The following is a 25,189-nucleotide window of genomic DNA, read 5'->3' on the forward strand; positions in this document are numbered from 1 at the left end:
CTCATGGGTCGTTTTCCCACTCATCTAGCTGGCTTACTAACAAAGAGTTTAATCCTTTCCCTCTCAACGTCTGTCTGTGCTCACCTAGGTGATCCAATAAACCCAAGCATGATAGCAGGAAAATGTGCCTCTATTTTTTTAACTATTTCAGTTTGTCAGGATTATGACAATATTAAACGTATACTTTACATTCTGGCAGGTCTGTCTGCAGTTGGTGAAATGGCATTCCCTAGTTTAAGTGAAGTAACCATTTCCGAGGGGGAGGATTATTGTCTAATGATGTTATAGGCTGCTATTAACAATACTGATCACTCACCAGGGAAAATGTATGTACGCCTTGTATCAAAGTTGCTTTGCTTAACAAGCATAAATTATATATCAGGTAATTTGTCTTTATATTTTAGTTTCAAGGTGGTTTATTATAAAAGGTATCTTTTGATATTCCTTTGTGTTGCTTAGGATTTCAGGACAGAGAGTGGGTATAAGTAATGCCTCATATTTAGGCTGGAGACAATTTCGAGGCAATTGATTTTGCATCAAAACTGTCGCCTCTAAAATGTAGGAGAATTTTGAAATGGTTCATTGGGCTAGATTTTATCAAGCCCTTGGCGATGGGCTGGGGGGCGAGGGGAGGGGGCAAACAAAATGGTGTGGGATGGCGTCAGGCAGCTTGCCCAACATTGTCCTGCCCATGTGCTATTTTGTCCACAGCGGGCACCACAGCAGATGGGAAATCCACTGGGAGGGCAATTAAGCCGCTTAAGTGCCCTCTCTTGACTTCACTGGCATTTAGCCAATGCCAGAGGGGCCTGCTGCTGTGTGGAGACACCACCAGGTCAAACCTGGTGGACTCCTAGTGAGCTCAGGGGGAGGGGTCCTCCTACTCAGTCACTCTGCAGCCCACAGAGAGTCACACCAGCGGTAAGGATCCTCCCCACTGAAAGACCCACCCCCCCCAATCCGCATTCAGTAACCATCTCCCCACCGCTGCTGGGGCCTGCCTGAGTTGCCGCAGTAAGGCTGACCACACTTATCTGTCTTCTGGGGCCTCTTCTATGGCGGCTGTTCTTGGTCTCCTGCAGTACTAGCAGTGGCCATAACTCCTGGTAGTGCTGCTGGTACTGCTGCACTGCTGGCCCTCTGATTGGCTGACAGCTCTTGGGGTGGGCTCTTTTCCCTTAAAGGGTGTTGTATGATCACTTTAAGAGTGATGTCCCTTTAAGAACTCAGTATGCTAATGAGCGAAAGCTAGGATGTAGTCATGTGACTAGAAGCCATCGTCTCTACGTGCTGAAACATCGTGGACAAAGGTTCTGTAAATAATTTGATTAGTATTGTGTGTATCAGTTTCAACTGTAAATAAACCTTCCAGAGATCTTCAAGGAACTGGAAGCCACGTACCTCATTGTGTTGATTAAGATAACGCAAAGAAATACACGACAAAGGGAACAGCATCCCCAATGGCAGTCAGTTAATTGCCTGCCCACCGTTGAATTCGGCTGGGAGTCCAATATAGGGCTGGGGCAGGGTCGTTCCCTGCCTTCTGGCCTGTCACCAAAAGAAAATCTAGCCCATTGTGTTGCAACAGAGAATGCAAATGTCATTAAAACTTTGCAATGTGTTTTAAAATGACTAAGTAGACTGATTAAGGCTGGCATAGATAGAACTTTGGTCTCACAGGGAATTAAAGAATATGGGGAGTGGGCACGAAAGTGGAATTGAAGCCCAGATCAGCCATGATCGTATTGAATGGCGGAGCAGGCTCGTTGGGCCATATGGTCTACTTCTGCTCCTATTTCTTGTGGTCTTGTGATTTCAACAATTTATTGTTACTGATGGCTTTAGTAAGTGACAAACGTGAATAGACTAGCTTGGTTGGTTAGTCAGTGACAATAGTGTCTGGTATAACTGCTAATAATCATGTTCTGAAGTGATGTGCATATGTAGTGGAAATCCTAGCCAGGTAAATAGAGTTCAGATATAGATCAGCTACGATGTAATTGAACAGGGGAACAGGCTTGAGGGGTTGAATGGCCTATTCTTGTTCCTACGTTCCTAGGGATAAATCCTGTTGGATTGGAATTCCTCCCCCACAACTGGACTTTAAAATGTATGGGGAAGGAACCCCAACCCCCACGGACAATAGTACTGTGAATGAGAGCCAAAACTCATCACAAAGCACATAGAGGCAGGCTGCATTCCAATGGGTCAATCTCAAACATTCCAATTCACAACAGAACTGATACTGTTAAAGGACTGGAATTTGGGACATTATCAGACCAGTGACAAAGCATAAATGCCATCGTGTAACCCAATTAAGTAATTGGGGAGGCCATTGTTACAACTAACTGGCTCCAGACCACAGCATTCACTCCTGTCAAGAAGGAGAGAAACCTTTTTCGTGTATATCAGCTCTGGAGCCTGGAATACCTCACCTTGGTGGAGTTCACTGTTCTCGGTCATGGAAATAATATGGGCGGCACAGTGGTGCAGTGGTTAGCACCGCAGCCTCACAGCTCCAGCAACCCGGGTTCGATTCTGGGTACTGCCTGTGCAGAGTTCGCAAGTTCTCCTTGTGACCGCGTGGGTTTTCGCCGGGTGCTCCGGTTTCCTCCCACAGCCAAAGACTTGCAGGTTGATAGGTAAATTGGCCATTATAAATTGCCCCTAATATAGGTCAGTGGTAGGGGAATTGAGGAAAGGTGGGGATGTAAGAGGGTAATGGGATTAATGTAGGATTAGTATAAATGGGTGGTTGATGGTCGGCACAGACTCGATGGGCTGAAGGGCCTGTTTCAGTGCTGTATCTCTAAATAAAAATAAATAAAAAAACACCAGCACTAAGTGGATCTGTCTGGACCAGGCAGGTAACAGATGAAAGAGATGAAAAGGTGCTAAGCACTGACCATCCAGCAGGATGGCTTCAGGAGATGTGTTTATGATATTTCGATAAGAGTCATCACAAAGAGGACAAGATCGAAGGGTTTGACACTGAAGTCAAGAAGGAGGGTCAGGAACGGTCAACCTGGCTCGTGGACCTAAAAATTCATACGGACATACAAATTAGGAGCAGGAGTAAGCCACTCGACCCCTCGAGCCTGCTCCGCCATTCAATAAGTTCATGGCTGAACTGATTACTCCACATTTCCACCTACCCCCGATAACCTTCCACCCCCTTGCTGATCAAGAATTTATCGACCTCTGCCTTAAAAATATTCAAAGACTCTGCTTCCACTGCCTTTTAAGGAAGAGAATTCCAGAGACTCTGAGAGAAAAAAGTTCTCCTCATCTCTGTCTTAAATGGGCGACCCCTTATTTTGAAACAATGACACCTGGTCCGAGATTCTCCTACAAGGGGAAACATCCTTTCCACATCCACCCTGTCAAGACCCCTCAGGATCTTATATGTTTCAATCAAGTCACCTCTTACTATTCTATATTCCAGCGGATACATGCCTAGCCTGTCCAATCTTTCCTCAAAGGACAGCTCACCCATTCCAGGTATTAGTTTAGTAAATCTTCTCTGTACTGCCTCTAACGCATTTACATCCTTCCTTAAATAAGGAGACTAGTACTGTACACAGTACTTCAGATGTGGTCTCACGAATGCCCTGTATAGCTGAAACATAACCTCCCTACTTTTGTATTCAATTTCCCTCGCGAAAAATGATAACATTCTATTAGCTTTCCTAATTACATGCTGTACATGCATACTAACCTTTTGTGATTCATGCACTAGGACACCCAGATCCCTCTGCATCTCAGAGCTCTGCAATCTCTCACCATTTTGATGATATACTTCGTTTTTATTCTTCCTGACAAAGTGGACAATTTCACACTTTCCCACATTATACTCCATTTGACAGGTCTTTGCCCACTCACTTGACCTATCTATATCCCTTTGTAGCCTCATGTTCTCTTTACAAGTTACTTTCCTACCTATCTTTATGTCAACAGAAAATTTAGCAACCATACCTTCGGTCCCTTCATCTAAGTCATTTATATAAATTGAAAAAAGTTGAGGCCCCAGCACAAGTCCCTATGGCACACCACTCGTTACATCTTGCCAACCAGAAAATGACCCATTTATGCCTACTCTCTGTATCCTGTTTGTTAGCCAATCATCTATCCATGCCAATATGTTACCCCCTACACCGGAAGGACCAACCGTGTGAAGGACTGTAAGTTATCAGCCAAATCCAAGGGATATTTGGGGCTGAGAATATAAAGCAATTTTAAGTGTAACAACCAAATCCTGGGAGGGTTTGGGGTTTTGAATTTAGTGAGTTTGGGGCAGAAACGTGGGGTTTTGCCTGTGGTTTTTTGAAAATGGTTTATCTTATAAGTCATGGTGACTTGTGTGTTTGGGTGGGAGCTGAGGTTATATTGTGGAGGAATTTAAATCAGACTAACCAATCAAGGTGTCATGTGGTGTCCTTTAAATTAGTTTAGAGGTCTTTGTATCAGGGTGTTAGGAGGGTTTTAGTAAGCAAGTTTGTGGTTCAGCCCAACCCTGGGTCTGTGCAATTTGTCCTTTATAAAATCCTAAAGTCAAGAACCATCAGTAAGTGGGGAAAATGGGGGCAGGAACCTCATACAATCCAAAGACAATAAATAGATTTTTTTTGCCCAGGGAAACTAGCCTAGCTTACTTTGCTGCAAGTTTTAATTCCATTAGTTACAAGCATAGTCTTCTTTATGGAAGATGGCTTTCCATTGGCTCAGATTGTAATGCTTACAATAACAATTGATTTATACTGCCAAGAGAAAATAGGAAGGGGAAAGGGGAATAATACATTTTACCTACAATTTACTGTATTTTAGAATTTATCACATACAACTATGATATGTGATGCAGACAGTCAGTATGTTTTTGTGTGAGTACAGAAGCTAGTTGTGTTTTATAACCTTGAAAGTGATTTTGCTATTTGATTATGTGCTCAGAGTAGACTCCATTTGTTACCATTCATATGCAACAGGGAAATATAAGTGATATTACTGACAAAAGTATAATAAATTGAAAATCCTAATCTACAAGCAGTCAACAAGGGCCATCTGAAAGCATGAAACTCAACCTTCTAAAACTATAAGCTTATAAAATCAGAAAATGTTTGGAATCTAAAATTGGAAAAGACAAGTGAAGTTTTGCTGTGACCACTTATCTAAAGTTCTAAAATTTTGTTTTGATTGGATTATTTCTCATGAGGCAACTTTAAAAGAAAAGTCAATTGAAAATAACAAAAATCAGTATGCCCTCGGTGTATTTAAGACACCTCACTTTGCCTGGGCTTAGGATAGGTGTGTCTGTGAGCCAGTTTGTCTTGTGAATGTAAAATGTATGGCTAGCTGAGATTATTATTGATACATCTTGCAAATGGGTTCCTTCACAAATTAACATGATAGATCTGGGGTTGGATTCTGATGGAAGGAACTGGACTCTATCAAGTTGTATTGGTGTCCCTACAGCTACTTTTATTTTTCACATCAAAATAGTATCATGGGCTGGAAAATGCAGTCAAAATTAGTCAGACTAATGGTGCTCGTTGTTATTAAGGTGTAAATTGAACAGCAACTTCCAGTGACCATATGTGCGCAACTAAATGCGTAAATCAGGAGGTAGTTGTCCAAGATGACTTGTTCCTCCAGAAGCTGCACTATAATGGTATCTTGCCAACAGACTCACAATTGAAATAAATTGAAAGGCATGAAGTTGCCATTCTTACGTGGTAGATGCATACTAACCATGTTAGAAAAATTTAGGGCTTGCCCATTCCTGTGCAAATACCCTTAAAACGATGTGGTAAGTTTTAACTATTGCAAACAGACTCTCTTGCACTGTAAAGTAACTTTAATAAGTGTGGCATCTCATTCTTTCAGAGCTTAATTATTGTTGGAAATTTTGAAAAAAATTTAATTTTGAAAACATTTTCTTTCTGTCACTTTTATTTTGCTCTCTCTTAATCCAATCTTTCTTTCTTTCTCTGGGGGGAATTTTATGCTCTTTCCCACACTACGTATGGAGGGGGAGAGAGCATTTAATCAGTTGGGATGGTGGTGGCGGGGGACTCCACCACCTTCCCACCTCCACCCCAATTAAGTCCAGGGCAGGAAGGCCTGTGAACGGCCTTCTCCCCTGCTGCCAATTGAGGCCCTTGTGTGCAATTAATGGCCAATTAAGAGCCTTAACTCACCCTGCTGCTATTAGCCCAGTGGTGGGCAGGCCTGTCACCACATGGGCAGCATTCTAAGCAAAACCATGTGGGTTGCTTGCTGCCTCTGGGGTGGGGTGGGTCGCTCATTAAAAGGAACCAAGTGCTTGATCGAGGGACCCAACATCAGGAAGGTGGGGGGTTGGGGCGCCTGCTGAGACCACTCCCTGCCCTTGCTGTCAACCCCCCTGCACCCACTCTCTGAGGCCCCCCCCCCATGAAACCCCTCCAGCCCTGACTCACCTGGGCCTGGGTCCCTCAATGATCACATCTACCGGTGAGTCCAGTACTGACAGCAGCCCCTGACTCCGTGGTGGTGCTGCTCAGTAAAAGAGCTGTAGGCTTCTGATTGGCTGGCATTTCTCAGCAGGTGGGACTTCCGTCTCCGGGGTCCTTTATCCTGGGGAAAACCCGCTGCTGTCCACTTAAGTGCATAATTGCCATGTAATGCAGTGTGCCTTCCCCAGAGGAGGCGATACAGGGCTCTTGCTGGCTCTTTTGCCAGTAGTCAAAACTCCTGTCGCCTGGATAAAATTCCAGCCTCTTTAGTCTGTTTTGTGTACCTGATTTGACATTGAATTTAATTATCTAATTGAACACTTCTGGTTCAGACTCTATTATTCATTGACATTTCTTCAATCTGATACATGGTTTCTTGCCCTGATCACACGGGTCGCAGATCTGCTGTGGAGCGTGCTGAGCTTTTTTGATAGTTGGCTGACAGGAACCTCCAGTGCACATACCCATAGAAAGTCTAAGTGCAAGTGTAACCAATGGCTGCTGCAAAATCCAGCCCATTGAAATATTTGTAACCCTTGTAGGAGAAAGTATTTTTGACTTGAAAGGCACAGATATGTTAGGCTCCAATATTCTGGAAAGTGCACAATATAATGTTTCAAATATAAAATCTTCTTGGCAAAAAAGTCCCAGGCCACCCTAGAAAATTAATCTCATACCTTCTGATCTCACATCCTCCTTCAGTAATTCCTAAATTCACCACTGCTACAAGCAGCACTTTTGTGTACTTTAAGGTTTTCCCCTTGCAAGAAATGTGATTGAATGTTGGGTATGTCTGCTGTTCAGTTATGGCAACCCTATGTGCCACAACACTTTCAGTATCTTTCATTGACCTGACCTGTCAGAAGCAGGGGGCAGTAAGGTGTAGGAAACCCAGAAGTCATGAATACCCCACATGCTACGGAGTTTTAACCATCCATGGTTTAATTCAAAAAGTTGTATAACATTGGGGTTCACAGCCTTATTATCATATTTAAAGTGACAACCTGCATCCTTGGAGTGGGTTGATACCCAGACCACCCCTACCCTGCCTCAATTAAAACTGGAGTGGGCATATTGGAAGTGGGACTGGGTCAGGATTCTGATTTTTAAAATTTAACACACTCACCTGACTTAAACCTGTCCATTTTCTGTGGCTAAAATTCCCCCCATGCCTTTAAATGTTCGAAGATGTAAAATCAAGGCTATTTATTTGCTGCATCAGCTTTTTTGAAATTGTTCCATTTTGTACGTTTTCTAGGTTGGCATGTAAGTATGAAGTGCAGAAACCTATTATGGACAACAGTTCCTGGATAAATGTAATCAATGTAATCAGAATATAGTCAAATATATTGGCAACAGCCAGGTTTAACCCTGTGGGCCTCTACATCTCTAAAAATAATTAATACTTAATAATTATGCACAGCATCTAATAATGTATGTGGCAGGCATTTTCTAAAGACGCTTTAGTGTGTAAGTTTACAAAAAAATATTGCAACCTTCTTGATAAATTCCAAATTACAGTAAGAAGATGCAAATCACATGAACAGCAATACCTGCTGCTGCCCAAATTTGCAGGTTATGGGGTGTTGCCAGGCAACATCACAGTTTTAACTCCTACGACACTCGCATTCAACCTGGGGATGACGGGTAATGGGGTATCAGGAGAAATCCCCATCATTCTCCGCACAGTCATTCCTGTCTTGGATGCTTTTGCAATCTTTTTTTAAAAATATAGAAATTCCAAGTTTCAATGAGAATGTTTAATAAAATGGCTCATTGTTCAAAAGGTTCAAAGTGATGTTCCCTACCTAGAGTTAATAAATGAAATATGTAGCATTTAGAAACAGAACTCAAGTGTGCTGCCATTGCTCTCAGCTTTAAATTTATTATTGCCATTTACTCGGACATAATTCAGAGACATTTTTTAAAATACATTTCACCTGAAATTTAACAAAACAAATATCCAAAGTAATTTTCCTGCAACTATTTCTTCATGTCTTCACAGCAGAACAAAATATGGCAGCATCTACTCACCGGTAATTTGAGTGGGCTGGAGTCAGTCAGGACCATTGATTTTGTCTGGCTGAGACGGTCACAGTTAGCAGCTCCACTCTTCACCCTCCTCTGCACAACTGAAGAACTGAACTGGGATGAGGGAAGCTGTTCAGTGGTGGATGTTGGCTGGGCATTTGGTTTTGGTTGAGCTGTAGATCCATCCTATGGAAAGAAACAAGGAACCTGTGTTTAAAAGGTGCAATTAATTCACTGTAAACATTAATTATCTGAATATCTATAATGTATCAGTGTGCTTAATGCTAATTCATACTTTGCAGCTTTATTTACTAGCTGGTAATAATTTAAAAATTATATCAATTTCCTTTTTTCCATTCGATTTAAGATGAACATTTTTATTTGTTTCAGAATTCCTGTTCAAATTCTGCTTCAGGTCAAAAGATAATCAGGGCAGATTTTTCTCTTCCTGCATTTGGGGTTAATGGATCATGGTGAATGCAGGAAATTTAGGTAGGAAGGAGCACAAGCCACTAACCATTACTGGGCACTTCATTTACTTCCTATTAGATTAAAGATTGGAAAATTGGACAGGCTGCTTTATAGATTTGTGCTCCTCCCCTTCCAATTTTCCTGTATTCATTGCGTTCAAGAAACCAAATAACTCTCGATGCAGTAACGGGAAAACCTGATGCAATATATTTTCATACTAGAACCTGACGCCAAAACATACAGAAAATGGTAGTTGTCATTACCAATGCTTCTGATAATATGTGAAGCTACTATAGAATGCAAATTTTCCTGCGTGTGCCCTAAGTGCTTTACTCTTGCACAACCCAAGTGTAACAGGGATTTCCTGTAATGGGCAATTCAAATGGCATGGGGCACCCCAAGTGCAGACCCATCCCTTGACAGGACCTGATGTTGGCAGCTACAAACCTGTCAAGCTTTGGTGCTTTGGTTTAGTTGAAGCAAGCTCATCACTGATCAGAAAGTCATGGGTTCAAACCCTACTCCAGAGACTTGAGCATGTAATCTAGGCTGACACTCAAGTGCAGTACTATGGGAATCTGCACTGTCAGAGGTGCCATTTTTCAGATAAGACATTAAACCCCATCTGTCTTCTCAGATGGATGTAAAAGATCCCACAGCACTATTTAACGAACAGTGAAGGACCTCGCCACCTGTCTCGGCTAATATTTATCCCCGATCACTATCGCTATAACAGATGATCTGGCCATTTATCTCCTTGCTGTATGTGGGGTCTTGCTACATGCGGATTGGCTGCTGTGGTTCCCGATATTAAAACATTCTACACTTCAAAGTATTACATTGGCTGTGGAACACTTTGGGATCTCCTGAGAATGTGATTAAGACTGAAGTCGATTCAAAATAATTGTTGACTTTTAAATAGGGTAATTGTTCTTAGGTCCCATGCAGGAACATAACATTATAAAAAAATCAGTTATTTAGGAATTCCTGTCAGTTAAGAAATATTCTGAAATTCCATTCAATTTGTCAATTACAAAGAGTAAAGCACATACAGAAATTCTAAAGATGTTATATGACAGAAACAGATAGGAAATATCTGAGTACATTAGACCGATGAGGACCGCAATAGGATTCTGCATGAAAATCAGGAATTAAATTAACAATTCTCACTTTATTTGAAGTGTATGTAATTGGATAATAAATTTAATGCGAATTGGTTCTGTAATTTTTATAAATTGTTGTTTATAAATAATTAACTAATAGGAATGGGTGGCATAGCAGTAATGACATTGCACTTCACCTCCAGGACTGGGATCAAATTCCATCTAGTTTAGTTTTTTCTCTGATGGTTCTAAAGGCCTTAAATTAACTAAATTTGAGACAGAATCAGATTGAGTTAATTGTGTCACAAAATTAAAATTTTACTCAAATAGGTCAGAAGGAGAGCAATGGCACTGGTGATTTTCACAATGCTTTTCTGAGGATGGGGACATATGACGTGCCATTGGTGCTATTTTCTTCTGTGTGAAAAGTTGATGAAAAATTATTTTATCTAAGCCAATGAAAGTTTACTCAACCAACAGCTGGCAAATTAATGGATTTCCAGATCGAGGCAATAGATTCTTAGGACCCTCACATACAAGACCATAGTGAAACTGTACTGGCTGCAAGTTAAAGACCTGTAATTCATATTAAGTGGTATTCAAAGACATACCACTCTTTGAGCGTCATTTAAGTTATGTGCCATTACACTGTAGTTATTAGCTTATATGTGCCAACTACTACATAGGAACACAAGAACAGGATTAGGCATTCAGCCCTTTGAGCCTGTTCCATTATTCTATTATGTCATGACTGATTTGCATCTCAATTTTATTTGCTGCCTTTGTTCCATTACTCGTGATTTCCTTACCGAACAAAAATCTATTGATGTCAATCTTGAAAATTTCAACTGACAGCATCCACAGCCTTCTGGGGGAGTGAGTTCCAGATTTTGACCCAGAGCAGGCAGAGCAAAGTTATGCTACACACCCTACACTACTTTCTGCCAAGAAAAACAGGGCTCTGGGAATACTTGCTGGTTAAATTTTGATAGTAACAAAGAGCTGACAAGAGACATTAATAATGAAGTTTAACGGGTAACATTTTAAACCTTGTTTTGTTTGCATTTCTATTGCTTGCTGGTTTGAATATAATGTTACATTTGGACAATTTCACATCCAAGATACACTGCAGTTTGTGTCACTGCAAAGCAGAAACTACTTTGCATTCATTCAAAATGTAAGTATGACTTGCAAGGATGTTTAAAAATAAATCATATTGCATGTATATAGCACATTGTCAAACCTCTAAACACAAAACCTGTTGTCATGTAGGAATAAGTACACAACAGAACTCATTATATCACCAAATTTATCTTTTTTTTAATCTTAGTTTTAATTTAAATTAAATAACAAGATGAAAACTACATTGAGAATGTTCGCACTGTAACTGCTATATGATCTGCTGAGCACAAACTTGCTGCAGCATTTAAAATCTGGTAGAAAGGTCATAGGAGTAGCTCGACCAGCAATTCAGCTGGTATCAAAAATTGGTTGTACATTTTGTTCCCAAAAAATGATGAATTTTGGAACTTTTTGGTTGCTTTTTCATAAGAGAATAAATGAGAGGCATCTTACCTGGCACCAGACAGCTAGCTAACAAATACTATAATTCTGTGTAGTGAGTCAACATGATTAGGGTAGAGGAGCATAATTTAAAATATACAAACATTTGCCAGGGACAAATGCAGCAAAAGATAAATACATTTCAAACCACAGGCTGCATATTTTAGTTCAAATCAGAGGTCAAAAGTTGAACCTTTGCAGTAATAACGATCGCAAATACCTATGTATTTTGACAGGACTCGAATTTAATAATTTTCAGAAGCAGTACATTTTGCTACTGGCTGTAACTGTCACTGAAAAAAATAAAATGTTCTTTTTTCCACCAACAAAACTAATCAGAATTAAGGACTGACAACCTGGATGACAATAAAGTCTTTATTGTGAGACACAGGACTTTTGCTCGAAACATTTTGCTAGTGGTTGGATTAATGACTAGCAGAACTGCAAAATGCTCTCTGAGCATTATATTTGACCTCTACAATCATTGAGTCATCTTTATTACCCTAGCAACCAATGATAATTCTCCATGAGTTTCTTGGGAGTCTATTTTTAAGGGAAAGGAGGAATCTGTGCATATTCATTGAAAAATAATTATTTTCTTAAAAAAGTTCTATCATTTGTGAAAACATGTAGCAAGGAAATATTTTCCCTTCAATGTGAATGAATTTAAGCTGGCAAAAGTGGAAATAGTCACAAACATCTCTGCTAATGCTAATTATGTATCTCTATTGATCACATTACTTACCTTGTTACATGAATAAATATACGTGAACATGCACAGACACACAAAAATAATGGCAAATTAATGGCACCTTCCATTATTATTCCCCAAAACAGGAGCAATCTAGAGTAAAAATAATTAATTGTAGAAGGGCCAATTTTGGTGGGGTGAGAACGGAGGTAAAACCGTGACGGAATGAGAAGAGATGGTTCGGCTACAGTTGAGGTACATTCCCACGAGGGAGAAAGGTAGGGCAAACAAATTTAGAGCTTACTGGATATCTGCAGAATGTGGGAGTTTGGGGATGGCGAGACTGTCCTAAGCAAACATGTCTGCAGGAGATGCCTCCATCTTGAATCCCTCCGGCTCAGAGACATTAAACTGGAGCATGAGTTGGAGACACTCTGACACATAAGGGAGGAGGAGGAATTTCTGGACTGTTTTATCCAGAATCCAGTCACACTCCAGAGGAAAACACAGATTCAGGAAAGAGAGGGTGTGACTAATAGGGTGCTAGGTAGTGGGGATTTAGGAGAGGTTGAGAAGGAGATCCCACAGATACAGACGCTGTACACGCTACCAGTGAGGACAAGGAGAAAGACTGCAGGGAATACAACCACAATGCAAACCGAGGTACCGTGGCTCAGAAGACTATTCTTTCACTGATGCAGTGAATCTGGAGTGCTGGACACCACACCCCACCCCCCACCCAATCCCCCAGCTGCTGCTATTACTGCTAGACCCTCACCCCCACTGCTCCTACTGTTGTTGCTTTGGCTGCTGGACCCCCTGCACCAGGATTGAGAACCCAACGGACAGAGAGGAAGCCAACTGGGACCATGTCCGAGGTAACACACCAGGTGGCCTCACGGTTAAGTGATGCCTCCCTCAAGATTCTCCTCCAGGCTACATGGGAAAGGTGGGAGGTCCTCTTCTCAAGGCATAGCAAGAAGAGACCCTCAGGAAAACCTGAATGGAGAAAGCAGCCATTGTCACTCCCCCAGAGCTGGGACCAATGCAGCAAGAGGGTCAATGAGTTGCTTTGCTCCGCCAAGGTGACTCCTTCATACCTCTCCTCTTTGTGGCTTGCATGAGGCAATGCGAGAGGGAGCTGTACATGGGGACAGAGTGACCACAAAGGGAGTGGCAAGGGAGTGAGGCATCAGCACATCCTGTCAGATGCATGGCTACATCCGGCGACAGACTGCCTTCTTTCAGAGCACATCCCCACTATGTTCCCTGAGAGTGGGTGTGAGGAGGAGGCATTTGGGAGCCCCCCCAGCAAAGGACGAAGGGCAGCCACGAGCAAAAGTGTCCTGTTGTTCATTGTGCAAATTCCAACTGTGTCCCTCTTTCAGCCTGCAGGAGAAACGGGCCCATAACACCAGGGAGAGTGTGAAGACTGGCGGTAGAATCCCTGATGTGTGTATCCTGACATTGGCAGAAGTGGTGGTACTGGAACTAACGGGGACACAGGGCAGTTGAGCAGTCGTGGACGGTGGGACTGGAGAGTCCACACAAGAGAGTGAGGAGACATTGTGTTCATGAGTCCTCCACCACACTTCTGAAGGTTCACATCACGCATGGTTAGCATGAGGGGATGTGAACAACCTAACCCACAAATGTTGTGTCCTTTCATGCAGATCGTGGCACATGGGAGGCAAGCTCTGCTGCTAGGATGGGGCCTGCCATCAACAACTGAGGAGGAGGAGGAACAGCCAGAGGATGCACTGTCACATCATTCCCCTGCACCCTCCACCAGCATACTCTCCCGTCAGGCTTAGATTCAGGGTCACAAGTTGGTGAGAGCACCACACATACGCCCAACCAGCCGACGGACGCTGTGACAGGTGAGATCGCTGACAGTCGGAGGACTGGGGAGGCCGGGCCCATGCTGAGCTTCAGGCTGATGACAAGCCTCTGGTGTTGGCCGCACAGAATATGCTGGAGTTGCAGAGAGAGGTAAGGGATCATTTAATGGAGCTGCCAGAGGCAATGCACAGCCATAAGCAGACAATGGCGGAATACATCTATGCTATGAGTGCTGGCATGTATCAGGCATGTGAGCACATGGCTTCCTCCATCAAAAGGTCGGTGACCCTGATGGAGAACCAGATCCTGCAGATGCGCACAGACCTGCACACCACCACCTTGGCCATGAGATCAATGCAGCCGTGGCAAGCTGAAAGGGACGATGCATCTGGAGTCTCCGCCAGGTCTTCATCCTTCAATGGTCAACATGGAGGTTCAAGTGAGCCTTGAAAAGGAGGAGGAGAGGCTGCCCTCCACATCTGGGGGTTGCCTTCAGGGTGCTATGAGTGTGGACAGCGGCTCCTCAGCCCCTTTTCTAGTGACACCAGTTCCAGTAACTTCAACGACTGAGGAGGGTCCTGCACCTACACAGGAACTCCTCAGCTAGCAGGGACACTGCAGGCTTTAGGCAGACAGAGGATGCCTGCCAAAGTCATCCCAGGCCAAGGATCAGCCCAATCAGCAGTCTGCCTCCACCTCAGCTGCCAACACAAGGGTCGCCACCACATAGAGGCATATGAAAGCATGTTAAGAAGAGCAGCACCTAGACGCACTCGGTGTTTCGCAGGTGCATTAACTTTGGCTTTGTCATTAGTTGCTCCAATTGTGTAAATAAATGGAGGTCAAAATCATTGTGGTAAATGGCTCATGCTTTCATTGCTGCCTTGTCAGATGCAACCTTCACCCTTGCTCCCTCAGTGAGCTGCCAGTGTAGACCCAGGCCGTGTTTGGTCAGCTTCTCAGATGTGTCAGAGTGCGTGGTGAACCTGGGCGCTAGGCACTGGAGTGTGAATAGGAAAGAGGCTATAGGTGGAATACAGTGAGGTGAATCGTTATTGTGTTCGCTTTGAAAGGCCATCATGGTGGCAGGAACCGGATATTTATGAGATTGTCCCGTGGCTTTCTTGCATGTCTCTTAATGGCCCTGACCTCTGGTGCAAGAGGTTCAAGATCTAGTGCTGTCTGTTCAGTAGCCTCCTCCCCATCCTCCTCAGTGGATGAAGACAGGTGAACAATCACGTCCTCCTCATGCAAGGCCTACCCCCTCTGCTGTGCTAGATTGTGCAGAGCACAGCAGACTACCACGATATGTGAGACCCGCACTGGGGTATACTGCAGGACTCCACTGGAATCTCATCTTTAGTAGACCAACGGCCTGCTCAATGGTCATTTGGGTGCAGTTCGAGGGATCCTCACAGGAGCGAGCAGCTATGTCTTCAATGGGTAGCCCTTGTCCCCAGGCATCCATTCCTGAAGGTGAGTGGGAGGCTGGAAAAGCTGTGGCACCTGGGACTGTCAAAGTATGCAGGCATCGTGGCTGCTTCCCAGGACATAGACAGGCTGGTGGAATGGGTGGCCACGTGGCAGATGAAATTTAATGCATAGAAGTGTGAAGTGATACATTTTGGTAGGAAGAACGAGGAGAGGCAATATAAAATGAAGGGTACAATTCTAAAGTGGGTGGAGGAACAGAGAGACCTGGGGCCATACGTGCACAAATTGTTGAAAGTGGCAGGGCAGCTTGAGAAAGTGGTTGATAAAGCATATGGGATCCTGGGCTTCAGAGATAGAGGCACAGAGTACAAAAGTAAGGAAGTTATGATGAATCTTTATAAAACACTAGTTCGGCCTCAACTGGAGTATTGTTTGCCATTTCTGGGTACCACACTTTAGGAAGGATGTGAAGGCATTAGAAAGGGTGCAGAGAATGGTTACGTGTTTAGTTTAGAGATACAGCACTGAAACAGGGCCTTCGGCCCACCGAGTCTGTGCCGACCATCAACCGCCCATTTATACTAATCCGACACTAATCCCATATTCCTACCACATCTCCACCTGTCCCTATATTTCCCTACCACCTACCTATACTAGGGGCAATTTATAATGGCCAATTAACCTATCAACCTGCAAGTCTTTGGCATGTGGGAGGAAACCGGAGCACCCGGAGGAAACCCACGCAGACACAGGGAGAACTTGCAAACTCCACACAGGCAGTACCCAGAATTGAACCCAGGTCACTGGAGCTGTGAGGCTGCGGTGCTAACCACTGCGCCACTGTGCCGCCTTAACGAGGATGTTCAAGGGATGAAGGACTTCAGTTACATGGACAGATTGGAGAATCTGGGGTTGTTCTCCTTAGAAAAGAGATGTTTAAGACAAGATTTGATATTGGTATTCAAAATCATGAGAGGTCTAGACAGAGTAGATAGAGGGAAACTGTTCCCATTGATGGGAGGATCGAAAACCAGAAGACAGTAACTTTAGGTGATTGGCAAAAGAACCAACAGCAGCACAGACAGTGGTTAGGACCTAGGATGCACTGCCTGAGAATGTGGTGGAGGTAGATTTGATTGTGGCTTTCGAAAGGGAAATGAATGAGTGCCTGAAGAGAAATAATTTGAAGCACTGTGGGGAAAGTTGGGGGGAGGGGGGCGGCGATGGCGAGGGTAGTGGGGGGGGCGGGTGTTGGTTGGAGGGTGTGGTAGTGGGACAAGTTGAGTTGCTCTTGCAGGGAGCCAACACAGACATGGCAGGCCAAATGGTCTCCTCCTGTGCTGTAACCATTTTTTGATTCTATGACTCTCGGCGAAAATTCAACCCCAGTGAGTGGCACACCACCATATAATTCATATTGAACTTTTGTTCCAAAGTATTCAGCTCCATGGTATATGAGAAACAAATGAAACGTAATGAAAACTGTGATTATTTTTCTTTTATTTTGGTGAAACATTTTTAGTAATGGTAATTGTATCCCTTCATTAAAAAGGTAAAGAGAAATGAATTGAGGTAATAAATGGATCAGAGCTCCCATTCATGTCAAAGAATCTGTCACTAACTATATCCATCATCTTCGTCACCTGAATGCAAATTAGGGTCTCCATCTATATATGAAATATTCAAAAGTACAGTGGTATGAATCAGAAGATCTACTAAAATGGAATAAATATAGTTGTATACATGCAGAAGACAAAAGTGCTTCCTTTAAAGTATGGTTAATCTTTCGTCCTGATTAGAAACGTACAGCTAGAACCTTTTATTGCTCAATGACTAAAGGTTTAATTAGCTATAATATGGTGGTGGGGGGGGGGGGGGGGGGGGGGGGATGGGGGGTTGTATGGGTCAAGATTGGCCCAAAATGGATGCAGAGTTGTCAGTGCATCTACTGTGCCCATCAGGAGCCCCAAAACATTTTCAGTTTCAGGCTTCTTTTGAATTTTACTAATGAGCTGTGGATGCTATACTGTAGTTGGCTGTATTGGCGACTGCACTTCCTGCATTACAAAAGTGACTACACTTCAAAAGTACTTTTTACGACTGAGGCGGGAGGAGTGCACTGTCTTCTCTAGTTCCACTTCTCCACAGGTCACAGCATATATTCAAATGTTTACCCGGTTACTGATACAGCCAATCATAAACTCTTTTTTTTAAATCCCAGAACAAAATACACCAACCAGGTTTCTTTAATAAACAACAAAATTATCAGTTTATTATAAAATAAGACATAACCAGTAACGAAGCAAAGCATGAACACACCGATTAAAATATGTAAGTTCCCTTTTTTTAAAAAAGTTCCACAACTACACTCACACACACACTGGAAAAAAATACAGAAATTCACTCTGCAGAGATCTGTTCCAAAAATAAAAGACCAAAAAAAACTACTTTGGCCAAATACTTGCTAATTCTTGACAAAAAGAAAGAAGATATGGAAGGAAGTCTGTTGTCCCTTTTTTGGTCTGGCATCTGGGTATACAGAGACAGGTCACTAGGATCATTTCAGAAGCAGTCTGTTCTGGAGATGTCCAGAATTATTCTAGTAGGCTTTCTAGGAGAAATGTGGCATCAAGTTTTTTTTCCACTAGCATACACTTGAATCGCAGGATTTTTTTTCCAGCTCTTCAGGAGCTATATGGCACCAGGGATTTTTTTTTCCCCACACTGGATCTTGGCAGTATTTCTTCAAAAAGGCAGAGAAGGAAGTGAGCTAGGTGGTTTCTTTTCTCCTTGGCAGGAAAACACCAACTGAATTCAAACGGTTCACACTCCAACTAAAACTGAAAACAATGTTCAAACCCCAAACAAAGAGTCAACCTCCTGACCTGCATAAACCATGTGGCTTCTTTGTAACCATTTTTCCCCCAGGTCACTCAGGGTTCTGCTGTTTTCTGAGCCCAAATCACAGGTGGCCTCCAGCACAGGTGGCTTTCAAACAACATCTCAAGTCCTGTTGGCGAACTTGGTAAAAAAACACACATCCATGGAATCTTTTCAGTTTTAAACAAGCTCTAAAAAAAATTAACAATAATGGAAGCACTTTCATAACATAATTAATTGGCTGTAAAGTGTTTTGGAATGTCCTGAGGTTGCAAAAGGCACTATATAAATGTAACCTTTCTTTCTGCACTTTTTCGGGTCCCAATTTGCATAAATAAACAGCCTTCTGCCTGTTGCGGATGGGAACCTTGGCCCCATTTAAAGGCTGTACAGGAAAATTGTATCGGGTGACGAACGGTTGACGTAAAGCCAGATTTTACTTTGCCAGTTTCCTCTGAGAAATGGGCAGCCAGCAGTTGAAAATGCCCCCCACCCCCTCACTCCCAATGTTGTAAAATGATGGCATGGAAATTCCAAATGTTTTTAGGACTCAGCATGCAGGCAGCCTTTCCCAATCAAAATTGGGCCTTGGGTTTAATTAAAATTTTTTTCGAGAGTTGCTAGAGTTTGAATGCTTCCAGAGGCAGCTTACATATTGAAGTTGCGGCACATGGCCTGGAGGTAAGCCCGAGGGCGCCTCGTGGTTACTGCAGAATTAGAGGAACATTCCTGCTCCTGCTGACTCTACATGAAGGTTTGAGAAAAAATTAATTAAAAAATTATCTTTTGTTGCCAGCCAAAGTGTCACCTCCTCTACTCATCAGATACAAGTTTCATGGAGGGGTCTTAAACAGGCATTAGGCCCCTAAGTAGCATATACAAGGGACCTGATGCCTATTTTAGGTGGCCACCCATGATGCCTAAAAACTAGGTCTCACAATTTTAGCCCTAGTCCGAATGCCCACATAGCTTGGACATGGACTATCTCCAGCTAAATTTGTGGCACCCGTTTCACTCCTGAGGATCTAGCTCAATGCATGTCAATTTCTATCATGATGTATCTTTTTTATTTGCTGTACTAACCATTACCAGGAGGTGGCTGTGTAGGACAACAGCTGCAAAATAAAGGCTTAACTCTAAATAACCAGCAGAGGGAGTAGTAGGCTACAGAAAGGGAACATTTTCCAAACTTGAACTCTAAACTTTTCTTGGCAATAATTTTAATCAATGCCTTTAAAAAAAATCTTGGCAAGAAGGCAAACGGATTCATAAACAGTCAACGAGGTTTATATAGCCTTTAATGAACACAAATTTTGCTAGGCAAGTAGGTAGAAAACCCCACATGAAGGCTAACGACTGGTGAATGAAAATACTCATATCCTCCTCAGCCTGGCTGAGCTTGTTCTTACATTGAACAACTTCTCCTTTGATATATTTACCTCCTCCAAATAAAAGATGTTATGGGAACCCGCATGGGTCCTAGCTTCCCTGCATTTTTGTGGCATATGTGGAATATTATTTGTTCGAGTACCACTCAGGTCCCCTCCCTCATCTTTTTTGATGACTGTTTCGATGCCATTTCCTGCTCTCGGCCTAAACTGGAAAATTTAATCAACTTTGCTTGTAATTCCACCTTCCTTCAGCTTCACATGGTCTACCTCTTTTCCTTCCTCACTTTCTCTGTCTCTATTTCTGGGGCTAGGCTATTGACCAATATTCACTATACGTCCACTGACAACCACAGCTAACTTGACTACACTTCTTCACACTCCGCTTCCTGGAACGACTCTCTCCCATTCTCCCAGTTTCTTTATCTCCATCATATCTGTTCTGACCATGTCACCTTGCATACCAATGCTTTTGATATATCTTCCTTTTTCCTCACCATGGTTGACAAGGCTCTCTACTGCATCAGTTCCATTTCTTGCACTTCTGCCCTCACCTCATCCCCTCCCTCCTGAAACCGCAATAAGGCCCCCCTTGTCCTCACTTTCTACCAGTCTCCACATTCAACAGACCATTCTCCGCCATTTTCACCACCTCCAGTGTACTGCCACTGCCACCACCAAAGACATCTTCCCCTCCCCTTTCAGCATGCTAAAGGAACTGTTCCCTCAGCAGCACCCTGATCCACCCCTCAATCACTGCCAACACCCCCTCCCCTTCCAACAGCACCTTCCCACACAAGTGCAGGAGATGCAATTCCTGCCCTTTTACCTCCTCCCTTCCCATCATCCAGGGTTCCAAACACTCTTTCCAGATTTACTTGTACTTCTTTCAATTTAGTACACTGTATTTGCTGCTCATGATGTAGTCTCCTCGACACTGGGGAGAACAAACACAGATTGGGTGGCTGCTGTGGAATACCTCTATAAGTATAGCCCTCTATCAGTCTATAAGCATAGCCCTCAGCTTCCACTCTCCTGTCATTTTAATCCTCCATTACATTCCCTCTCTATTCTTGGCCACCTACATTTTTCCAATGAGGCTCAATGTAAGCTCAAGGAACAGAACATCATCTTTCAATTAGACAACTCTACAGCCTTCCAGACTCAACATTGAGTTCAACAATTTCAGATTATAACCTCTGCCCCTTTTTTTGAGGCAGTCATTGGTGATGATTCTGTGTTCCCATTTATACCTCCTCTTGACCCATTTTTATTTCTTCATTTGTCCCACCACTGCCTCCCTTTGCCTTGCAACATAGCTGAGGTATTAAATGAATACTTTGCATCTGTCTTTATCAAGGAAGAAGATGCAACCCAGGCAATGGTGAAAGAGGAGGTAATTCAGACACTAGAAGGGTTTAAAATTTATAAAGAGGATGCATTAGATAGGCTGTCTGTACTTAAAGTGGATAAAGCACCAGGACCGGATGAGATGCATCCAAGGATACTGAGGGAAGTGAGGGTGGAAATCGCAGAGGCACTGGCCATAACTTTTCAGTCTTCCTTAGACTTGGGGGTGGTGCCAGAGGACTGGAGAATTGCAAGCGTTACACCCATGTTCAAAAAAGGGTGTAAAGATAAGCCCAGCAAATACAGGCCAGTCAGTTTAACTTCGGTGGTGGGAAAACTTCTAGAAAAAATAATTCAGGCCAAAATCAATAGTCACATGGACAATGCGAGTTAATTAAGGAAAGCTAGCATGGATTTCTTAAGGGAAAATCATGTTTAACTAACTTGCTGGAGTTTTTTGAAGAGGTAACAAAAAGGGTTGATGAGGGCAATGCTGTTGATGTGGTATACACGGATTTCAAAATGCGTTTTATACAGTGTTGTGAGCAAACTTATAGTTCATGGAATAAAAGGGACGGTAGCAACATGGATACAAAATTGGCTGAGTGACAGGAAAAAAAGAGTAGTGGTTAATAGATGTTTTCAGGCTGGAGGAAGGTTTGTAGTGGAGTTCCCCAGGGGTCAGTGTTGGGACTCTTGCTTTACCTGACATATATTAATGACCTAGACCTTGGTGTACAGGGCACAATTTCAAAGTTTTCAGATGATACAAAACTTGGAAGCATTGTGAACTGTGAGGAGGACAGTATAGAACTCCAAAAGGACAGACAGGTTGGTGGAATGGGCAGACAGGAGACAGATGAAGTTCAATGCAGAGAAATGTGATTCATTTTGGTAGGAAGAACATGGAGAGACAATATAAAATAAAGGGTACAATTCTAAAGGGGGTGCAGGAGCAGAGGGCCTAGGTGTATATGTGCATAAGTCATTGAAGGTAGCAGGCAGGTTGAGAGAGTAGTTAATAAAGCATACAGTGTCCTGCGTTTTATTAATAGGGGCATAGAGTACTAGAGCAGGGAAGTTATGTTGAACTTCTCAAGGTACTTTTTTTTCTCCACAGTTAAAAACAATGTGCCTTTAAAAACTAAGGGGCACAACGTACCAGCAGCTGCACCTGTTTCCTAGGCAACAGTAGGAGAGAAAGAAGGTCACATCATGTATTATAATCTTTGACTGTGTAAAAGACTGGCTTAAACCTGTTTGATCTGGAAACCAGCGAAGCGTGCTCTGAAGGAAGAAGTGGTCTATATCTCAGAAGAAAAATCTATACGAGCTACAGGCTATGTTATTGTCTAAACAGGAAAAAAAAGCCTCTGGGAAAAGAATATTTGTATTGCTGAAGGTAAAAAATTCCTTCTTTATTTCCGAACTCTAAGAGGTTGTTGCCTCAGAAGTGACTCTCTGTTGTCTGGTTGTGTTTGCTGGAATTCCCAGTAAAGTTTCAACTGTAAGACTACCAATTTTAAAAGCCAAATAGGCCTGTTGCTATACTCCTTGTTGAAAGAACAGTGTGATGCCTGCTGCAACTGAACTGCTTTGAACGTCTTTCCCATAGGGTCTGTTCGTCGAATTCTCCTGGAGACTTCGAGTGGCATCTGACTGTTCTACTCTGGGACACCTCACCAACCAGGAATGCAACACACAAAGACTTACAACCCAGCTACTTACTTATTCCTAAGAAACATTATTTTTAAACCAGTTGGTTTTTGAATGTATGTATGTGTGCATTAGGGTTAGGATAAATAAGAAGTTATAAAGTCTATTAGGCATAGGTTTATCTCAATAGTGTTTAAGATTTAGTTTATTAATAAATAGTTAATTTGTTATTGTTTAAAGATACATGGTTTGGTCTGTTTTATTCTGGGGGGTTAATAAAGTGTTTAATTTGGCTCATTTCCGGTAGGTGGGAAAACTTTAATAATATGCTATGACCTGTCGAGTAGTGGGACTGAATTGACAGTGCATTACTCCCGCCTCGGTCATAACAAACTTGGAGAAGACACTAGTTCGGCCTCAGCTGGAGTATTGCGTCCAGTTCTGGGCGCCGCACTTTAGGACAGACGTGAGGGAATTGGAGAGAGTTCAGAAAAGATTCACGAGAATGGTTCCAGGGATGAGGAACTTCAATTATGTAGATAGATTGGAAAAGTTAGGGCTGTTTTCCTTGGAGAAGAGAAGGCTGAGAAATGATTTGATAGAGGTATTCAAAATCATGAGGGGTCTAGACAGAGTAGATAAAGAGAAACTGTTCTCACTCATGCAAGGATCGAGAATGAAAGGGTACAGATTTAAAATATTTGGTAAGAGAGACAAAAGTGACATGAAGAAAAATTTTTCATGCAGAGAATGGTTAAGGTCTGGAATGCACTGCCTGAGAGTGTGGTGGAGGCAGGTTCAATTGAAGCATTCAAAAGGGAATTAGACATTTATATGAAAAGGAAGAATGTGCAGGGTTACAGGGAGAAAGTGGGGGAATGGAACTGAGGGAATTGCTCTTTCAGAGAACTGGTGCTGACACAAATGGCCTCCTTCTGCACTGTAACAATTCATTGACTCTGTGATACGTTTATCATTTAGGCTGGAATTTTACGCCCCCCACCCCACAAAATGAGTGTTGCCGACACCTTCCCGCCTCCACTGCAATTTTACATGGGGTGGCGGCAGCGAGAAACGGCCGCCCCGCCCCAGGCCAATCAAGACCCTTAAGTGGCCAATCAACTGCCACTTAATTACCTCTTCCCACTGCCACTGTTATTTTACCAACGGCAGCCAGATGGCAAAGGCCCCAAAAACACCGCCAGGTAAAACGTGGAGGCCTTCTTGTGGGCTGGGGGGGGGGGGGGGCGGTCCTCCTGATCGGGCACCCTGTGCCCCACAGAGGGCTGCCTCTGAAGCCCCAACTGCCCCAAATGCACAACAATCCCCTCCCACTAACTGACACCTGTTGCCTCGCCAGGGCCTGGCTGACTGTCCCTGGCGAGGCCCCAAAAACTTACCATCTTTTGGGAGCCGTTCTTCCTCTTCCAGCTGAAGTTGGGTGCCCATTAATTGGTTGGCAGCTCCATTAGGCGGGACTTCCTGCTTCAAGGAGGTGGAATTCCCGCCTAAGGCCAATTAAGGGCCTGGGGAAAAAATCCCAGGGTGGCTCCCCAGGCCCAGTGGAGGTGGGCTTGCCCTCGACCTTTTAGCCAGTGGGTGGGGCCTCCTGCCCAACGTTAAATTCTGTCCTTACTTTCTCCTGCCTTCCAATCCATCACAGACCTTCCCTTTTCTTCCTTCCCCTTGGCTCCCTTTCCATGCCTCCATACTTGCTTAAAGCATGTTACCTCTCTAACCTTTTCCAGTTTTGATGAAAGATCACCAACCTGAACTCTTAACTCTGTTTCTCTCTCCAGCCTGACCTGCTGAGTATTTCCAACATTTTCTGTTTTTTATTTCATTCCAGCACTGCAGTATTTTGCTTTAGTATTTGTGAATTAAAATAGACTTAGCAATAGAAAACAGAAGATGATTATTAATGGAAAATGCCCTGTCCAGGGACAGCGACAAGTGGAGCTCCACATGGTTCCCTGAAGTATCTGCTGGTGGCAATATTCACAAGCAAGTTGGAGCTGTAGAATGTGGTAACTGTTGTATGATTGCTTTTAAGAGTGATATCCCTTTAAGATCTTAGTATGCGAATGAGCTGAGTTCTAGGGTGTAGTCATGTGACATGAAGCCTGAGTCACTCTGCAAATGCAACACATAGAGGATGGTTCTGTAAATAGTTTGCTCTGTACTGTATATAATGGTTTAGCTGTAACAAACCAATTTGAGATCTTCAGCATAACTGGACTCCATGCATCTCATTTCTGTTGCATCAGACAACATAAAGAACTCATTGTATGG

The 25,189-nt window shown here is 43.1% G+C and overlaps 1 protein-coding gene across 4 annotated transcripts in view; it reads right to left on the reverse strand.

Moving 5' to 3' along the window:
* Window positions 1-25,189, reverse strand: part of arhgap15 (Rho GTPase activating protein 15) — an 806,049-nt gene that overhangs the window by 686,616 nt on the left and 94,244 nt on the right. For all 4 annotated transcript variants that reach the window (XM_068034997.1, XM_068035000.1, XM_068034998.1 and 1 more), the window contains one exon: window positions 8,523-8,705. In XM_068034997.1, coding sequence (XP_067891098.1) covers window positions 8,523-8,705 — 183 coding nt within the window. The remainder of the gene's footprint in view (window positions 1-8,522; window positions 8,706-25,189) is intronic.

Source organism: Heterodontus francisci, chromosome 7 (genome assembly GCF_036365525.1).
Source record: "Heterodontus francisci isolate sHetFra1 chromosome 7, sHetFra1.hap1, whole genome shotgun sequence".
Lineage (NCBI taxonomy): Eukaryota > Metazoa > Chordata > Chondrichthyes > Heterodontiformes > Heterodontidae > Heterodontus > Heterodontus francisci.